At 45.4% G+C, this 19255-nt stretch overlaps 1 protein-coding gene across 2 annotated transcripts in view; it reads left to right on the forward strand.

The window, feature by feature from the left end:
- Window positions 1-19255, forward strand: part of RNF10 (ring finger protein 10) — a 776216-nt gene that overhangs the window by 585100 nt on the left and 171861 nt on the right. For both annotated transcript variants that reach the window (XM_069619770.1, XM_069619769.1), the window contains one exon: window positions 3697-3754. In XM_069619770.1, coding sequence (XP_069475871.1) covers window positions 3697-3754 — 58 coding nt within the window. The remainder of the gene's footprint in view (window positions 1-3696; window positions 3755-19255) is intronic.

The raw sequence follows: 19255 nt of genomic DNA on the forward strand, positions 1-19255 counted from the left end.
GTAAAACACACATCTAAATACATGAGTGGGGGAAAAAGCTCACTCTTTCCTGGTAAAAAAATAAAGTCCTCAAAATCCAGCAAAGTTGCTGGGGGTCTCTAAGGTGAAGGGAATTGGCACATTTATGAGAATTCTCCCTAACACGACCCAAGCCTGAGCCACTTCAACAGAGTGCTGAACCCCAGAAGCAAGGGAAGCCCATCAAGTATCCAAGAACCGCGGTGGTGATATTGACCGGTAGCTGAGACCGCAAAGTACCGCGCATTTGGAAAGAGCCTGTTGCTGCTGCCGACCTTCAAACTGCAGTGCAGGAGTCCTCCAGACGTCCTTCCTCTTGTCCCCATGACTGAGGCCCAGGAACTGCAGGACTGCAACCAGAATAGAAACCAGCTGGATCCTCTTCTTCCAACCTAATGTACAGTCTTGACTGAAGGGGTACTTGCCTATTTTGTCTGTAGCTTGCTTGTTGTCACTAGAGACTTGCAGTAGTTTCTTATTGTAGAGTTTGGCTGCAGCTCTGCCCTTCACAAGCCTAAAAGCTTGTGGCCCAACAATCATTCTTTTTCTACAAACTCTCTAATAGCACAGAAGTCTTGCACAATGTTATCTACAAGAAGTGCCTCCGCTCCCTAGACATTGCTCAAATTGACTTTGGTTGTCCTTGCTCCCTGCAGACTCCTCTTACCCATTGACTTTGGTTTTAACTGTCCCTCATAGGTGGTGCATACGTTTAACTTGTATTGCTGGGAAAGGTCTAACCTAGACTCCATTGGGAGATTGTAAAGTATTCACATGCTCTGAGAACCCGTTAACCTTTTCCCTTCCCTAACCTGTTCCTTTCCACAACCTCACTATTGCATTAAGTGTGAAATGTGATCTATCAATGTCGACAGTGTCCTAGTAATTGAAGTCACCTCAGGGTGTAGGAAGTGTGTGACAGCCCAAAGGGGTATCTACTTGCTTCACAAAAATTCCTCAGATTGAAGTTAAGTGTATTTTTATTGTTGCATATTGCCCTTTCTAAAGGTTTTTTTTAAACTGACCGTTAAATAAATATTTTACTAGAACACCTTGGGTATAAGTGTTTGGATACTTGTAGTTGTGAATCTTGCATCTCTACAGCTCCCATGTACTCCTTGAGATAGGTATGGCTGCTCAGTCACTCTACCAACTTGTGTAGTACAGGGCTATACCAAAGGTTGGGTTACCTAATACCAAGTGGACAAGACTGGTGTAGTCTCCCACAGGGTTACTGCATCAAATCTTGCCTAACGCGACCCAACGTGTTCTCCCAAGTTTCAGGGCTTCCATCCTAGAGGTTGATATCCTTCAGGTGCCCTACCTAGCGCCCCTGATACCTTTGAATATAATTCCATTACTTACCTCCTCTGAAAACGCATCTTTTAGGAATGTATACATTTGACCGCGTCGGTCTTCCTTGGTTTCACTGCCCACAGTTCCCCGGTGTCCCTCTTCTGACTTTTGAGACATTAATTCCCCATATGGGGTTGGACTTCTAAGTTAAGGCCTACAGTTATTTACTCACCTGCATTGTTCTTTCAAGCAAATGTTGGTTGATATGATTTCATAACTTGAAACTATTCTTAGTGCTTACATGTTTTTCGGTATTGCTACAGCCAATATCTAATGTGTATCTGTGTGAACTATTTTTCTTACCTGAATTGCATATTGATTTTAACATTGCCTTAGTGTATATATAACTAGTGTTGAAGTGTTTCCTTAACTATGTGTGCTCAAAGGTCTTTGTGCTCAAAGGTCTTTGTACTCACCAACAGCCCTTCTCCCTCCGGGCCTATTCCTGGCTGCTCGACCATCGATACCAAACTTTTTGGTAGTTCTGGACAAACCTAAGAGTTGGAGCCCTGTACTCCCAAGAGTGAGACTTGTAATAAAACTCCCTAACACCATGGTCCAACTATTGAGCTTCCTAGTGCTGGCTTTGCAGGAAAGTATGGGTCCCAGGCATGACATAAGCCAGTTAAGTGGCTAGCAATTGCTATTCAGATGAGACCAATGATCCTGAAGATGAGTAAATAGGCTGTGCCTGCTGAGTCAAGGGAAGGGAGGAATGGTGTGGTGTGCGCTGGTTATGAAATGTCTAGTGCCTGCATGTATATTTGTAGTCCGATTGTAGAGTCCAGGAGCTGAGCCTTTGTCTTTCCTGGGAAAGTTCTTCAGATTGCTTTGAGACAGTTGCAGCATTTTGACAGTAATGCTACAGACAATGCACACGAACAGTATCCAGTGATGATACAATTGCAGTGAATGCTATTACAGAGAAACAGAAAAAACATTGAACCTTTTAAAAAATGGATATGGGTGGTTGGGGTAAGAGGTAAAACTGGTGGGAATGGGGTAGGGGTTTGTTTAAGGTCATAGAGAAACGGGAGATTTGGGCACAGGACCCCTCCCAAAAACAAATGTATATTTTCTTCACTGTTATTGTTTTCGTTGAAATGGCATTCTCTTGGGTATTCTCTGTAATCGCATATAACCGCAACTGCAATTTTTGGCAGCTGCTCAATCCGCAGTGGTTTCCACATTCAAACCTTCCCATGAAAACAAACAGGAAGTTGATTTAGCAGTGAATCCAACAAATGTGTACATCCAGATCATGCCTTCTCTAAAATCTGAACCAGGAGTCTTGGGAAGGTATGTGGTACATACTGGTTTCCATGGTTACAGGGTACACGCAGCTCAGTTGTAGAGTCTTAAGGTACCTCTAAACTCAAGTTGGCATTTGAAAGGTGAACCTGAAGGGAAGACCTGGCTGTTCCATTGATTTTGGGGTTTTTTGTTTTTGATTTGCAATGGTTTTACCTTTTTGGACGTTAAGTGGCATCATGATTGCCATGACTTAATACTTTAAAAAAAAATATAAAATGCATTTTGAACACAAAGGTCTAGCGTAAGTGTTCAAGAAACACACCCCTCCATACCCTAGTGATAAAATGAGTCTTCACCTGGTCTACTGCCGTGGACACTAATGGCCATGCCATTGATGCGCCAGCTTGAATTGCAGTGGTGGAGGTCCAGCAGCAATACGTTCAGCAGACAAATAATTCCAACACCATCCAGTAGTCCGTATATGCTGGCTGCTAATGTTTAGTGCAGGCACTTCCCTATTGCTTCACTGGTACATAAAACAGTGGAACTCCTTAATAGTTGGGAAGAATTTTCAAAGGGTCTGTCTGCTCACTTTGCTAGTACTGACCGTGGTTTGAAATATAGGTCCCTTAAAACACGCTAGGTTACAAACACTAATTTGGGTGTTGTGGTTGGAGCTGCCACAACAAGCCAGTAATTAAGAGCAGCCTCTGAGTTGTACTGCTGTTTTTCTGTAAAGTAGGAATAGTTTTTCCCTCTACACCCATTACTGAAATGCATAGATTTGTTAAGAAGGTCCTGTCCCAGTCGAGGGGGCGATACATAAAAATTGGGGCTTGTCAGTACACCTGCCTGATCACATAAGGTAGGCGTAGGATATATATCTTACATTAACCGAATTAGAGCAGCACCAGACAATTTCTGAAATAATTAAAACTGCTGTTGTGCAATAGCTAGGAACCTGTATTTTCGGCATCGAGTTCATGGCACGTATTGCGGGGCAAAGATATTGCATGCCTTGGCTTTTATCTGGTATTGGATGTCTCAAGTGGGTGTTTTTTTTTCTAGATGCTGAGAGTTGGGAAAGCAAAGTCGGAATCCTGGCCAAAAGCAGCAACAAATAAAGGTATGTCAAGGATGGGAGCACTTGACCTGTACATGTGGGATTGGTGTTGCACACATCTCTTCGCCAGAAAGCCTGATTTCATCAAGAAGTTCGGTTTTCTCTTTTCAATGGACTTTAAATAGTCCTCAATTTGGGATCACCGCTGCAGGGATCTTAGCCTTGTGATTGAATACTTTTGTTGACTTTCCCTGTTTTTGCCTTTGTGGTAGGTGGAGTACCCTATGTGGATTAGGATCAAGTGGCCTTCTACAAAGCAGTCTGCAAAGGGCCTAGCTTTCTGAGCAGGGGCAGGTGGATGTGTTTGTGGTGGAAATGGCATTCTGAAACTTTGCTTTGTACTGAAGTTACTGATTACATCCCTAACCTTGGGCTGTAGGTTCCTGTTAGGGAGAATTCTCAAATGCGCCAATTCCTCTCTACATTGGAGACCCCCAGCTCTTTTGCTAGACTTTAGGACTTTATCTCTCTTGTATTTCTTTGTGATTTATTCGGTTTCTTTTTGACTATGGAGTCTTACAAACTCCATAGGATCATCTTTGCATTGTGACACAGAACCTTCAGTGATATGATATGGCATTTATAATGCACCTGTACACTAGTGTTTCAGTGCAGTGACACAGGGAAGTCTACCAGATTTCCCAAAGGTTTAAATACCTTCTCTTGGTGAAACCGTTTTCAAGAGAAGGGAGCAATATAAAAAGTAACACACAAATACACTTCAATACTGTACACTCTTCGTTTCTAAATCGGTAAAGACCCTTTTGGGATGGCCCACAGACACAACCTACACCCTCAGGTGACTTAATAGCTAGGTTGCTGGGGACAGGTTATTAGAACAACAAGAGACCACAAATATTCTTAAGCAGGCAAATACGTTTGGATCCCCGAAGAAGAGTCATTCAGTACACAGGCTAAACCAAAGTCAATGGGCAAAAGTCTCCTATAGGATGAAGCACTTCTGGTAGATAAGGAGAAAGGTCTTTGCACAATGTTTTAGAAGTCTTTGAAGAAAAAGAGAATCCAATGTAGGGCCACACGCTAATTAGACTTGTGGGAAGTAGACGATGCAAGCAACTCTACAGTGAGGGGTAAGTTCTCTCAAACTTTACAGTATCTTTGCATTGAAGAGAAAGTGCAGCAGATGATTTCTGTTCCTGTGCAGCTATGCAGATCTCTGTTCCTCTGCCTCAGTTGTGGGGACAAGAGGGAGGACTTCTGGGGTCTCCTGCACTGCAATTGGATGGTCACCGCTCACAACTGGCAATCTTCAAATCAGTGGCTGTTCAGTGTTTCAGCTCCTCACGTCTACCGCAAATAGCAACACTGCAGGTCCTGGCTGTCGAGATGGACTTTCCTTGCTTCTGGGGTCCCACACTCTTTTGAGGGGGCTCAGGCTGATTCAGGGGAATTCACAGACACCGCTGTCCGTGAATCCAACATGGCGGTCGGTTCCAAAAATCGGATGTTCCTCATGCTTTTCACCATCCAATTTCGGGTGCGTCCTATGTCTGCGGACCTCACGCCACCCTCTGGGCTAATCAGAGGCCCATCCGCGGACCGAACAGGGAAGTGAGTCCACGGACGGAACCCAGGTATCACTAATTTTATTCGACCTACGTTTTGGCAATTTAAAAAAAAGACTGGACGGATTTACACCAAATGTACAAAAGCACGCTTTCGGGACCAAGCCGCTGCTCCTACTGCAAATTTGGTGAAAATCCATCCAGTGGTTTAGACTGTAGGCACGAGCAAACATTTTCTCCATTGCGTCTGGGGAAAACCACCAATTCTGGGACACCCCCTATAACTTTGCCCCCCTCAACAAAACCTCACCTATCTTCGCAGAACCAATCAGACCGGCCATATACTTGTTTTGCACAGTTTTGTGAAGCTTCGTTATAAGCCGCCCAAAAGTGCTCTTCCTATGGGTTGAGCAACTTAACCATAGCTACAGGGCCGGTACCACAGGCCCTGTAAAATATATATATTTCTGAGGCTTGTGAAATCTGCTTGGGTCACATGCTATGCATAGGCCGACATCTAGTTGAAGCTGCAGAGTATTAGTTGTTTTCGAAACTCAAAGGGACGTCAACAGGATGAGCTAGTAATACTCTCCCTAGTGTGACGTCCACTGTGCCCATGGTCCTTCATGCGTTGCGGTCCTTCAGATAGTTTTTTTCCACCATTGTGACGGACGCTCATCGCAGAGTTCATTTCAGGGGACACCATTTGCTTTTGAAAAATTAATATTAGTTACTCTTTGTCCTTTCTCCAAACCGACTTCGACTACTTCATCGAATCGGGGGAGCAAACGACCGTCTAACGAAATCCCAGACTCGACAGGCCCTTTCGGCCTTGGAAGGCTGCACCGGGCCTAGGCCCTAACAGTAGGGAGGGTGGGGGGTGGTCAGTGTAGAATGCATTTTCCCCCTCCATCTCCTTTCTCGCCTGGCTGCCATTCCCCATAAACATGAATAACGCTCCATTTAGGTTTTGCCCCACATGCAAGACAAGCACCGGGTGTGCAATTTGTGTCTAGCATGGAATCACAAGGGGCACTGTCAAGCCTGCAAGCTCTTCAAGCCAAAAACACTTCGGGACTGAAGAACGAAACGCTGGGCCCATCACGCCATGCAGGCCGAGGCCGCCATGGACGTGGAGGGAGCCTCCAATGATGGCAGTGTGATGGCAGTGTTGCGGTCTTTACAGGCAGTGAAGGCGACAGGGGACCGTTAGGTTCCCAAGTGCAGGCCCCCGACCCCAAGAGACAGGCCGGCAGCTCTGTTATGGGGACACCCGTCGGCGAAAGCACTACCACTACCCCCAGCACTAAGCACATAGCCTGTGTGCAAGGAATCGACATCGTCGAGCAAACGCCCACCCACAGCGCCAAAGGGTGAGGTCCTGATCACCTAATGACAGGCCCCGTAAGTCTAAAGACAAACCAGACGCTGTGCCCAAAACATCGACCGAATGCTAAACGTCGGTATACTGGACTGCGGTCCACCCCACCGCCGAAAGTCGACATCCCATTTCAGAAACGGCTATAAGCTCAAAAATCACGTTTGTCCCACCTAGTGAAAAAGCAGGTCCCTGAGAACCTGCTGATGTCCAAACACTCTAAGAAACACTCCTCCAAGAGCCCCAATCATAAGGAGAAGTCTAATGAGGATAGGTCTACCTCTACCCACAGGGAGAAACGCTGTGTCCCAGTAGGAAGGTTCCTTGGCAGAAGCCTTGAAGAACAAAGGCCAGCCTCAAACTCGGGGCCAACCTTCACCCCAGGGCCACCCTTCACCCCTAGGACAGGACACTACTCCTCAGTACCCTGGTGTCATTCCGAGGTCAGCCACATGGACTGTTCAACACATAGACAGGGTCATGACTAGGATGACCTTTGTGGCCAATTTCTTCTAAAAGACCCATAGGCATACTAGAACTTCCAAACCACACCAACAGCTGAGACTTCCACCTCCCAGCGAAGAAGGCTCAACCTGATACTCTTCCTATTTCAAGTCCAGTCCAACCAGTCCAGAGTGATCTGTATGATCTTCACACACACTGATGACAATGAAACCTTTCAAGAGACATATCATTATTATGAGGATGAGAACAACAAGGAAGACCTAGCCTCACCAATTCAGCACGACTCGCCAGTGGCCGATTCGCCAGTTGACAATCAGCTTCTCCATAATGATATGCTTCTTAAAGCAGCTGCACACTTTGGAATCCAAACCCAAGAGACAATGCTTGATAAAGCCTTCCTAGCAGATATATTGGGGGACAAAAAGGCCACCATCCAATACCAGAAACACCAAACCAGACACGGGCAGTCAACCCGCGGGTTGAAAAACATTTCCGCCCAGCGCCATCTGACCCACTTTACATCAGTGGCCAGATTTGCTTGTGGTTACAACAATCTGTAAAAGGGCAGGAACACTGTTGGCCTCATCGGAGGCACCCCCAGATAGGAAGAGCAAAAAACTCTACATTATGGGGAGAAATGTAGCCACTTGGGCAGCTTTCCTAACAAGGATCGCCAATAATTTTACACTGTTGGCAAGCTATAATTGCCACAAATGGGACGAGATAACTGCTCTGATAGCTTCTCTTCCCGAGCCTCTGAAGTCACAACTGGCCCTTGTAGCAGCGGATGGCAAGGCAACATCCAGCTGCATTCTGAAACACAACCTAGATGCTGCAGACAATGCGGTCAGGATTATTGCCAAAGGGACCATCAAGTGTCACGCATGGCTAAGCCAGTCTGGCTTCAAACTTGAGACCCAAGCTACACTCCTTAATATGCCAGTGGAAACCAATGTCTTATTCGGGAAAGCCGAAGAAGAAACATTAAAGTCCGCCAAGGAGGAATATGACACCTTAAAATCTCTACGCCAGTTGACGAACAAACCACCAGGCCAGAGAGGCGGAAGCAATTTTCGTCGGTTTTGTGGTCAAAACTCTGAGGTTACGGACAAGGTCAGGGCTCTTCCTGGAGTAACAACCAGGGCCAAGCCTCGCAGGGATTCCAGAGGGGCCAGTGCTGAACTTGTGGCCGGGGGAGGTGGGAGTACACCTCCTAAACAATGACAGCCTGCTACAGGGCCCCTCCAGTAGTGGATGTTATCAACTGTGGCTGGAGGTTGTGTGGCGCTCTGTCAGCCTATGCATAGCATGTGAATCTAAGCAGATACAATCATCATAAATACGATCACAATGGGTAATCTATATATCCGACGTTTGTGGATCTGCTTAGATCACATGCCATGCATAAGCCGACATCTAGTGGTAGCTGCAGAGTATTACACTTTTAGTTTTTTTGAAACTCAAAGGGACGTCGACAGGGCGTGCCAGTAATACTATCCCTAGTGTGACTTCCACTGTACCCATGGTCCTTCATGTGTTGAGGGTCCTCGCATTGTTTTTTTCCGCCATGGTAGTTGGACTCGTATCGCAGGTTTTCTTGTTGACGGACACCATTACTTAGAAAAAGTTTAAAGTTAGACTTTATACAACCGTACACCGCAAGATCTCTGGCATTGGATTTTGAGGACACTACCATCTATCGACAACTCCCCTCTTGACAAACTTTGTCTGCAGCCTATCTCAGGCCCAAACAGGCCACCGTCCTCTACAGTAGGGAGAGCTCGGGGAGGTTCATATTCCATCTCACTTGGAGAATGCATATTCCCCTATACTCCCTTGTGTTCCACCAGGCTGCCATCTTTATACACTATGGAAAACATTGCTTGTAAATTCTGGCCTTCCTGTAACTGGAAGTTTTCCTGGAAGGATTCACACCAAGTGTGTAACCTTTGCCTCCCTAGGTACCACGCCAAAAAAAACAGTGGCAGTTCTGCAAACCGTGAAGCCAAAAACTTTAAAGGACCAAAAGACTAAATGCTGGGCCCACCACGCCATGCAGTTCAGAGGTTGCCTTGGACGTTGAGGGAGCCTCCATCAATGGCAGTGTTGGCGTCCTAAGTGACGCTGAGGGCGATCGGGATCCAGTGGATTCCCACGTGTGAGCCCCCGACTCCAGCAGGCTGGCTGTTCTGCCACAGAGACGACACTTGGCGGCTCAAGCACCTCCATTACACGCCACACCAAGCACATCCCCTGACCATGTTATTTACCGATAAGCCACACGCGGTGTCGAAGGGAAGGTCTGAACATTCCTGGTCTTCTGGGCCATCACGGTCGCGATCACCACATGACCGGCCCCCGAAACAGACCCCAAAGTCAGTTTCTGACACAAAGTCCAAATCTAGAAAGTCCCCGGGTTCTGGAGACCGTGCGTCGAAAGTGCATTGACGGCCCCTGCAAAAAGCTTTAAAATGAGCGACTTAATCAAAAAACGTGTCCCAAACACCCTACTGAAGGCCAGAATATCAAAAAGTCAGTCCTCGATGCCCCAAGCCTCAAAATCACAAGATTATTGTACCCCTGAGGACACACTGTCAGGAGCAATGCATCATAAGCAGCCCCCTGCTCCAGAGCCTCTACCTACACCTGCTCCCTCAGTGATGCCAAGCTCCTCCCAATGGACCCCAGAACAGTTTGATGGGGTCATGTGGAGAATGTCTAGCTTTGTAAGTTTCTTTGAACAACACCCAGATCAACTCCACAACCTTCAGGGCTCTCCTCAAGGCGAAGCAGCTAGCAAACAGCCCAACGGCAAAAGAGCCTGCCTGGATGTTACACCAACTAATAACTCGTCATATCAAGACGTAGGTCAGGACACCTATCACGACACAAGACTTGCAAGACCCTGGCTCATTTACAGACCCAGAAGACCAAGGGGACTTAGACCAATACTATGATGATGACTTATAAATCATCCAATCCCCAGAGCATACCGAACAACCGGTGTCAGATTCCCCGGTGGACAACCAGCTGCAGTACAATGAACACTTTAATACCCAGGAAGCTCAAGTCGATATAGACTTTGTAAAGGACATCCTTAAGGATAAGAGATCTGCAGCACAGTTCATCCCTCTGCTTCAATCTGCCCGGAGGCATATTCAGCCTTCTATACTTCCCCCAATCTGACAAGGGCAGTCAACTCACGCATTGAGTGTTCTGACCGGCCCCATCGAACCCTTTATACTTTAGGGGGCAGCTAAAGCCTGACCCTCTAGTAGTCACTGCCAAAGGAAAGAGAGCAGGAACACCACTAGCCTCTGCCGAAGCCCCTCCTGACGAGGAGTGTATAAGAAAATCTACATCCTGGGCAGGAAAGTATCTTCCTCGGCTGTCTATCAAGTGAGAATAGTTAACAATACGCCATTATCCAGCTAAAATTGCCACAAGTGGGATGAGGCTGCACAACAAATACTGTGTTCCAGAGCCCCTAAAGAGACGGCTCTTACACACTATTGCTGAAGGGAGACGAGTAGCAAACTGTATTCATAAAAATAACTTAGACGCAGCAGATAATTCTGGCTGGATTGTGGCAGAAGGTACCCTCATCAAATGCCACGCATTATTCGGCAAAGCTGTCGAGGACGCACTTAAGTGCGAAGGAGGAATAAGACGCCCTCAAATCCCAGGGACAACTCCCTAACAAACACTTTGTGCAGAGAGGAGGTTCAACTGCATGCCGGTTTAGAGGACACCTCCCAGCGTTCCTTCAATTACAGCCTGGGTGGGCAGAGTCCTAGAGTTCTTCACAGGGGCAGTCCTCCCAACAGAATTTTCAGAGGTCAAAGAAGGTACAGAAGTAGGGGCAGATCTTCTAAGAGGGGGCTCCACCCATCCTAAGCAATGACCAACAGCCACAAGTCCCCTCCCATGCCTCTCCGGTAGGAGGCCTTATTTATCACCTTACCCACGCATGGGAGGGGGATCACTTCAGACAAGTGGGCGCTTTCCACCGTAGCAGGGGGCTATTGCGTAGAGCTGATGGAAACACCAGCCAACCACCAGCCAAGACAAAGTACAGAGGAAGAACACATCCTGTTAGAAGTAGTCAAAGCACTGCTACTAAAGTACACCATTGAAATTGTCCCGGCAAACCAGGGTATTGATTAAATGTACTTCTTGTGCCAAAAAGACATACCAATGCGCCCTGTCCTGGTCCTGCACCCTGCGAACACCTATATCAAACCACAAAAATTCTGCATGACCACGCTTCAGGAAGTAATCCCACTACTAAAACAGGGGACTACATGGCAACCTTGGACATGAAAGATGCATACTTTCATATTTCAATATTCCCAGCGCACAAAGTTCCTGCGCTTCAAAATAGCGAACCAACACTCCAACTCAAGGTGCTACCCTTTGGCATAGTCTCAGCTCCAAGGGTATTCACCAAGGTACTAGCGGTAGTGGCAGCGCACCTACGGAGAGAATCAATGCCAGTGTACCCTTATCTGGGCGACTGACTCATAACGGGTGTTGGGGCAAATTATCAGAAATGTGCTAATTGCGCTCTACCTTAGAGACCCCAAGCTCTTTTGCTGGACTTTAGGACTTTTAATTTCTAACCTGGCGAGAGCAAGACCTTTTTTCCACTTTCGTAATTTTTATGTGATTTGGGCTCTGTTTCTTTTGGGTTTGGAGTCTGACAAACTCCATAGGCATCATCTTTGCATTGACATACCACACGTTCAGTGCAGGGGCACGGGGAAGTCTTAGATTTCCCAAAGGTTTAAATACCTTCTCTTGGTGAAATTGTTTCCAAGAGCAGTGACGTGTACTTACATTTTGTTAACTTTCTAGACCCAGCACACACCATCTTACCATAGGGTGCTGAAGGGCTACATAGTATCCCATTTGTCTAGTTCTTCATGTAACATTTATGTTACCCTTTCTACAATTAATGGCTGGTTGCAGTGGTTTACTTTTTTCTACCATTGTATGTTTTTTACTGCGGGCTGCGTTCGCAGCTGCAGTAAGGCACCTATTGGTGCCCATTTTGTCAAAATGGCCCAGTCTTCTTTTTTGCTATTTCTTGTTGGAAAGGTGCTTCTTGAGATTTACTATGCATGCCAAACCAGGTTTGTTCGTTTTGCCTTTTGCCTCTGGCTCCAGTATGTCTGCACGGGTAGGAAGTGAGGGAGGTGCCCGAAACTTTGTGCTTAATCCCCTGGGTTACAGGAATGCACCCAAAGGTGATTGGCCGCTGGCTGTCCGGCAAGGACAGCCACCCTGCTGTATGATTGACAGCTAGGCTGGAATGAATGGGAGAAACCTGCATAAAAGGCGCAAGGCTTTTCACTTGGAAAGCAGTCAACCACTGGATGAAGGAATCTGAAGAAGAACTTCGAAGAGACGCCTGCTGCAAATCCTGGGGTTTGCCCGGTGAAGCCCTGCTGCTGTGCTGAAACTCCGATTTCATTTCGATTAGAGAAGCCCTGCAAGGACGACTTCTCACCTTGGGTTGGTGGGACCAATCAGCCCCAAAGTTAACTTGTTTGGGCATCCTCTCGGTGCTGGCTGTACTTGCACTGCTGCTGCTGGAACCGTAGTGCCAGGGAGAGGAACACCAAATCAAGTGGATCGCTTTTAAGTCTGACCCGAGCACCAGGAAGATCCTTCTGACTTCCCTGAAGCAGGACTGACCAAGTCTGAGCCACCTCAAGAGTGCTGGACCTCAGATGCGAGGAAAGTCTTAAGTGCTATCTGAGAACCACAGTGTTGCTATTTGCTGTCAGATGCGAGGAGCTGAAACCGCAAAGTGCCGCTGAATTGAAATTTTCCCATTGCTGCTGCTGACCTTCCAATTGCAGTGCTTGAGTCCCCAGACGTCCTCCCTCTTGTCCCCACGACTGAGGCCCAGGAACAGCAGGATCTGCAGAGCTGTACAGGAACAGAAGACAACTGGAACCATTTATTCTAACCAAAGTTACTGTGAAGTTGAGAGGACTTACCTTTTGTGGTGTAGCCCTGCTTGTTCTCAGTTGAGACTAGTCTTAGGTTAACCTTGCAGAGTTGCTTGCATCTTTGCCCCTCACAAGCCTAAACAACTTGTGGCCCTTCAAGTGAATCTTCTTCCTACAAACTTTTCTAAAAACATTGTGCAAGACTTTTACTTACCTGCAAAGATGATCTTCAGCTCTCCTAGACTTTGTTCAACTAACATTAACTGTCTCGGCTCCCTGAGAGACTCTTTCCTCTGACTCTGGGCCTTTACCTTTCCCCCAGGAAAGGGTTAAAGTTACTTGACATTGGAAGGTTTAAAAAGTACTTGTTTGTTTATAGCGTGCACCAGACCCGAGGGTATCCGGGCGCGTGTTCAAGAATACTTTAAGCTTACATGTTACAGTTGCACATTTCAGGAAGGTTATAGGGTGCATTGACAGTAAATGATGACAATATACATGGTTACATACACAGGTGATTGTACAGAGGGGTGTATACACAGTATACATTGAATGTCAAGGAGCAAGGTGGATTAAGCGTGGGTGATTAACAAGGAGGTATGCGTTCAGCTGCAGATTAACAGGTCGGTCAGACGTGAGTAGTCCTAGTATAGTCGGTTATAGGTCATTTTCTTTGAGCCATTTAATGCAATTAAGTCTGAAGTGTGGCTAAGATTGGTCAGACCTTAAGGATGATAGGAGGGAGTTCCATAGCTGGGCCGCTTTAACAGGGAAGCTCGTGCCTCCGGCTGTGCTCAACTTAAATGGGGGCACAGCTAGTTGATTGGTGTATGCTTCTCTGGTAGGTCTGTTAGAAGTTCTTCTTTTGAATCTTTCTGTTAGGTATTTGGGGGCTAGGTCAGTAATAATTTTGAAAGTCAATGATGCTGTTTTGAGTTTAATTTTGTCAGCTGTGGATAGCCAGTTAGATTCTCTTCTGACGTCTGAGATATGGTCTCTTCTTGGGATTCCTAGGGCGGCTCTAAGGGTCTGCAGGGTTTGGATTTTTTGCAGCATGTGTTTATTGGACCCTATGTATAGTGCATTGCAGTAGTCCAATTTGGATAATACCAGGGCTCTTGATGGGGTGAGGCAGCTGGCGGTGGATAGGTATGGTTTAGCTGCTCTAATCAGCTTACAGGTGTAAGCGGTGCTAGAGGCCATCGCATTCACCTGCTTTGTTAGAGAGGGGCAAGATTCGAGGTAAAAACCTAGTGTTTTACTTTTGATACTTTAATGGTGTTGCCATCTATGACAAATGAGTAGTCATCGTTCAGTCTTTTGATATTTTGTGTTTTCCCCAGTATGATTTCCATTTTGTCATCAGTCAGGCATAGACCATGACGGCCCATCCATGCCTGGATGATGAGGTATGTTCTGTTCACCAAGGCCAAATCCTGTTCATAATCCTCCGAAAGTGGGATGAGAATCTGAGTGTCATCTGCATAGTTTGTGTAGGTGACACCCAGAAGGTCCAGATCATCTAACGGGCTTCATAAAGATGTTATACATAGTCTGAGAGATACAGGATCCGTGGGGGATGCCACATGTGATGGGTACTGGGTCAGCCGCTGCGGAGGTGTAGAAAACCCTCACGGTTCTGCCGCTTAGGAACAACATGATCCATGCAATGGCATGTGTGGAGAAGTGGGCCGCGGTTTCCAAATGGGTACAGAGCATATCATGATCCACCAAGTCAAATGCCGCTGAGAGGTCCAGTAGGAGGAGTAGGGCAGTTTTTCCAAGATCTCGCAGCTCATCGACTTGGGTTTTGAGATCAATAAGTGCAGTTTCTGTACCATGTTGAGGCCTGAAGCCTGACTGTCTGGTACCTAATAGTTGGTGCATCTCCAAATATTTTTGGATCTGTAGGTAGGCCACTCTGTCTAGGATTTTTAGCAGAAATGGTACCATAGTGATTGGCCTGTAGTTAGTCGGGATGGCGGGGTCCAGGGTTTGCTTTTTAAGGAGGGGGAGGACCCACGATTGTTTAATATTGTCTGGTATAGTGATTGATGCAAAGGAAGCATTAATACATTTGGAGGTAAATGGGGATAGATCTCTGGCTGCGTCTTTTCAGTTGGGCTGGGCATATGTCGCCTCGACAATTGGTTGGTTTGAGCGAGAGTATAATTTTTTCAATCTCTAGGATGGTTACTTTTGTTACTTGCCCGTTTATGAATTATTTGTTAACCTTATCTAACCTTTACACCAAATTCAGTATTGCTCTAAAGGTACCAGTGATGAATCAATGTCCAGTGTCCCAGCTATTAGTCACCTGAGGGTGTAGGAAGTGTCTGTGTGCCATCCCCAATGGGTATCATCTGATTAGGAGAAAAGGTGTTTTGAAGTATATTATAATTGATACATGTTTTTCTCCCTTCTGAAAAAGGCTTATATAACTGACTGTTAATTTAACAATTGTTTAATCAAGAACCCTTACGTGCAAGTGTTTATTTGCATCACTGTCACTGTGAAACTTTGTCTAAAAACCCTACTGCTCACATTGACCCCTCTTGAAATGAGCCTGGCTGCTCAGCCACACTACCAACCTGTGTAGTACAGACTTATACCAAAGGTTGGGTTCCTATTGCCAGGATATCCAGGTTGCTGTAGTCCCCCAAAGGGTTCTGCTCACAATCCTGCCTAACAGTCTGTTTCACATTACTACTCTTGGGAACAGTAGTTCACCTAAGAGAAGGTATTTAAACCTTATGAGAAATCAAAAGGACTTCTCTGACACTGTACTGAAGATGGTGTGTGTCACAATGCAAAAGGTAGATGCCTATGGAGTTTTCCAGACTGCAAAAACAAAGAAACAGAATCTAAATCAGATCAAAAATACATGAGGGCGAGAAAAAGGGCTCTCACTCCAGGGTTAAAATTAAAACGTCCTAAAGTCCAGCAAAAGAGCTGGGGGTCTCTAAGGTTGACTGGAATTAGCACAGAAATGAGAATTCTCCCTGACAGAGCTACTAGCAGTGCTCAAAACCCTACAAGCTTTTCAAGTGCATCTGTCAGGCTAAACAGTACAGAACCTCACAGACCGCACCACTTCCATGCTTTACATAAACAAGCGAGGAGGCACACACTCTCCAAGTCTATCCAGACTAGCACACAAAATTTGGAAGTGGGCACTCAAGTCGAACATGTTCCAGGGGTTACTCAATTCTCTGGCAGACTGACTCATTAAGCTGAGGTCCTCTATCCGAAGAGCATGAGTGGTAGCTCAGCAGAAAAATCAGACTATTTTTTCCCCACTGGGGCTATCCCCCCTTAGACTTGTTCACCACAAGCCAAAGACCACAATGCTCAGACTTTCCATCCAGGTTTCCCCAACCCGGGTCCAAGGGGAACGCCCTGTGGATGAGCTGGTCAGGGAAATTTGCCTAGGAGTTTCCCCCCCCAACACTGCTGCTGAGCAGAATAGTGAACAAGCTGCACCAGGAACAAATGGCGCTAATCCTGGTTGCTTCTATGTGGGTGAGACAACCTTGGTTTCCGCATCTGCACAAACTGACGATGTGCGATCCAATCAAATTCCTGTGACCCTTCAACATGCTCACCCAGCAAGGGGGGACAACGTTACACCCACATCCTCAAGCCATGAACTTGGCAGCTTGGCTCCTCAAGTCATAGTTTGGCCATTTAAAACTACCTCAAAGTTTATGGAAATCCTCAACGAGGCACGTAAACCATACACTGTTATTTTAACAAATGGAAGAGATTTGTAATATGGTGCCAGTCAAAAAATGTAAACCCAATCGAATGAACGCCATCCATCACACATTCTTCATTACATGCTCTACTTAGACTCCGGTCTAGTATTCAACTCCATCAAGGTCCACCTAGCGGCTCGATCCACGTACACGTCTCAAAGCAAGGGGGCCTGGTGGAAAGTCCCTGTCATTAAGGCATTCATTGAAGAGGTAAAAAGGCTTTACCCCCATTTCAAACCCACACACATGGTGGCATATAAATGTTACTCACAAAGCTCATGGGCCCCCCCCTTTGAATCTATGCACAAATCCAGCCTTAAACACTTAACATATAAAACGGCTTTTCTGGTGGCTATCGCCTCCATAAGTTATTTTGTGGAGATTTGGGGCCTGACGGTATTTTATTACCGCCGAGAAATAACTTAGCAATAATCACTCTTTGTATTCAGATTTGGCCATGTGCAACAATAATACAATGGACATGCATTATTTCAGCACCCAGACCTGCATATTTGGTATACGTGGTTGGTGGTATTTTGGTGAGCATAATTCCCTTGTTTTATTTGTGGCCCCAATGTCCAGAATCCCTTATCTTCGCTTAGATTTTTCGTGTGATCACTAGAGAGACCTCAGACCTGCATTCTAGGGAAACCACAATTTCCAGGGATAGTGTTGGTGCGCCACCATGGGCAAACTCACTGACTTATTTACGACAGAGAGCTATATATGGTAGTCTTGTGGTAATTTCCACTACCTTATATACGGTAGGGAGCTATGTTCAGAGAGTCTCTCTTCCCGTTGGCTCATGTACCTCCAACAAGTTATACTACAGTCACTCACAATTATTCATACTGATTCTGACATACACACATCTGTCTTAAAATGACCATTGCACTGTTTAAAAATCTCCCCACATCATTGGCATTGTAATGGTAAATAGAAAATAAACCACCCGTCTGTTTTCAAATATTTTCTGTATTATAAAATTTGCATTTAGACATAATCTCATTCTTTACAGCAATAAAAGGGAACAATCAAAGCATTTTCAATGACACACTGCAATTATAGTGGCGGAGAACAGAACTTAAATTGCAACATTAGCACTTGATTAAGACACGCACGGGACTTTCATTTTTCTACACTGACTGCATACTTTCGTGCACACACACAGCTCCCCCAGTTAGGTAATTACCTTATCTGTTTAGAGGATTCTCTCTGTGAATGTGGCTCTCTTGGCTTAACTCCAACGAAAAGGGACGCTTGCCTTCTCAAGCCGGGGTCATTGCCTGGAATTCTCAGCTTTTTCAGATAGGACAGCCTCTGCCAGTGGAAATGTAATTCTTTCAGCTTTCCCCAGTCTCGACTGCAGCAGGACACCCCCACAGCCAGGTCTTCTCCCCAGTAGTGCAGAAAGATGTCTCCCTGTCTTTTTCCCTGCTCCTGCCCACTAAAACTTTCCTCTCAGCCCTCTTTATGACGTGTTCCAATGAAATCCATCATCTCTCATCCTCCTACTCTTTAACAATAGCTTCGCTTATACATTTGCAATTGTTGCAAATCTGACTTCCTTCCTCCTGCAGTTACTGTGCACAACAACACGGAGAATCAGGCAGAGAAGAGAAAAATCTGCAGACTCATTTAAATGGTTTTCAAAGTATGCCTAATTCTGCAGTAGAGAACACATTTTATTAGTGGGTTATATTAAAATAAGGTTTTATTAGTCAGGTTAATTGTTAATAGATTAGCTGTTAATTTTCAAATGTGTCTCTAGCAATATAGGCATTTCAGGTGAAAAATAGTGTGCATTTTTAAATGAACACGTGTGCTTTTAACTGTAAAAATAGCTTTGCATCTTATATGTTAAAATCGTTTTTTGACTGAATAGCCTGTCTTTCCTTGTTAATCTGCTAACCCATATAGCAATGCACCGCACCCTTGTGGTGGTGCTGCAAAAAAAAAATGCTACTTGTGCAGTAGTGCTGTAATGCTACTTGTGCAGTAGTGCTGTAATGCTACTTGTGCAGTAGTGCTGTAACATGCCAAATATCCTTACATATACCCTCCTTTTGTTTTTAGAACTTGGCTATAATCCAAGCCAATTCCTAAAAACAACTTGTTCTATTTTTTTTATTTACAATATAGCAATCCAACAAAATGAATATTCATGTGCATCAATGAAAATTTGCAATTAACATTTCATCTGAGTCCATCAGTTCATAAAATGTTCCACATTTGCCTTCTCAGTGGAAGTGGCATTACTTTAAGTTTAAATTTTCCAAGTCAATTAAAAACAATGAAATAAAACAACTAACTAAAACAAATAAGTAATATAACAAGTTAAAATAAATAATTAAAATAATAAATACGTGGAACTTCATATGCCGGAACTTTTGCTTTGTCTCTTTAGGTATGTCCCG

This window comes from Ambystoma mexicanum, chromosome 10 (assembly GCF_040938575.1).
Source record: "Ambystoma mexicanum isolate Mex_15411 chromosome 10, UKY_AmexF1_1, whole genome shotgun sequence".
Lineage (NCBI taxonomy): Eukaryota > Metazoa > Chordata > Amphibia > Caudata > Ambystomatidae > Ambystoma > Ambystoma mexicanum.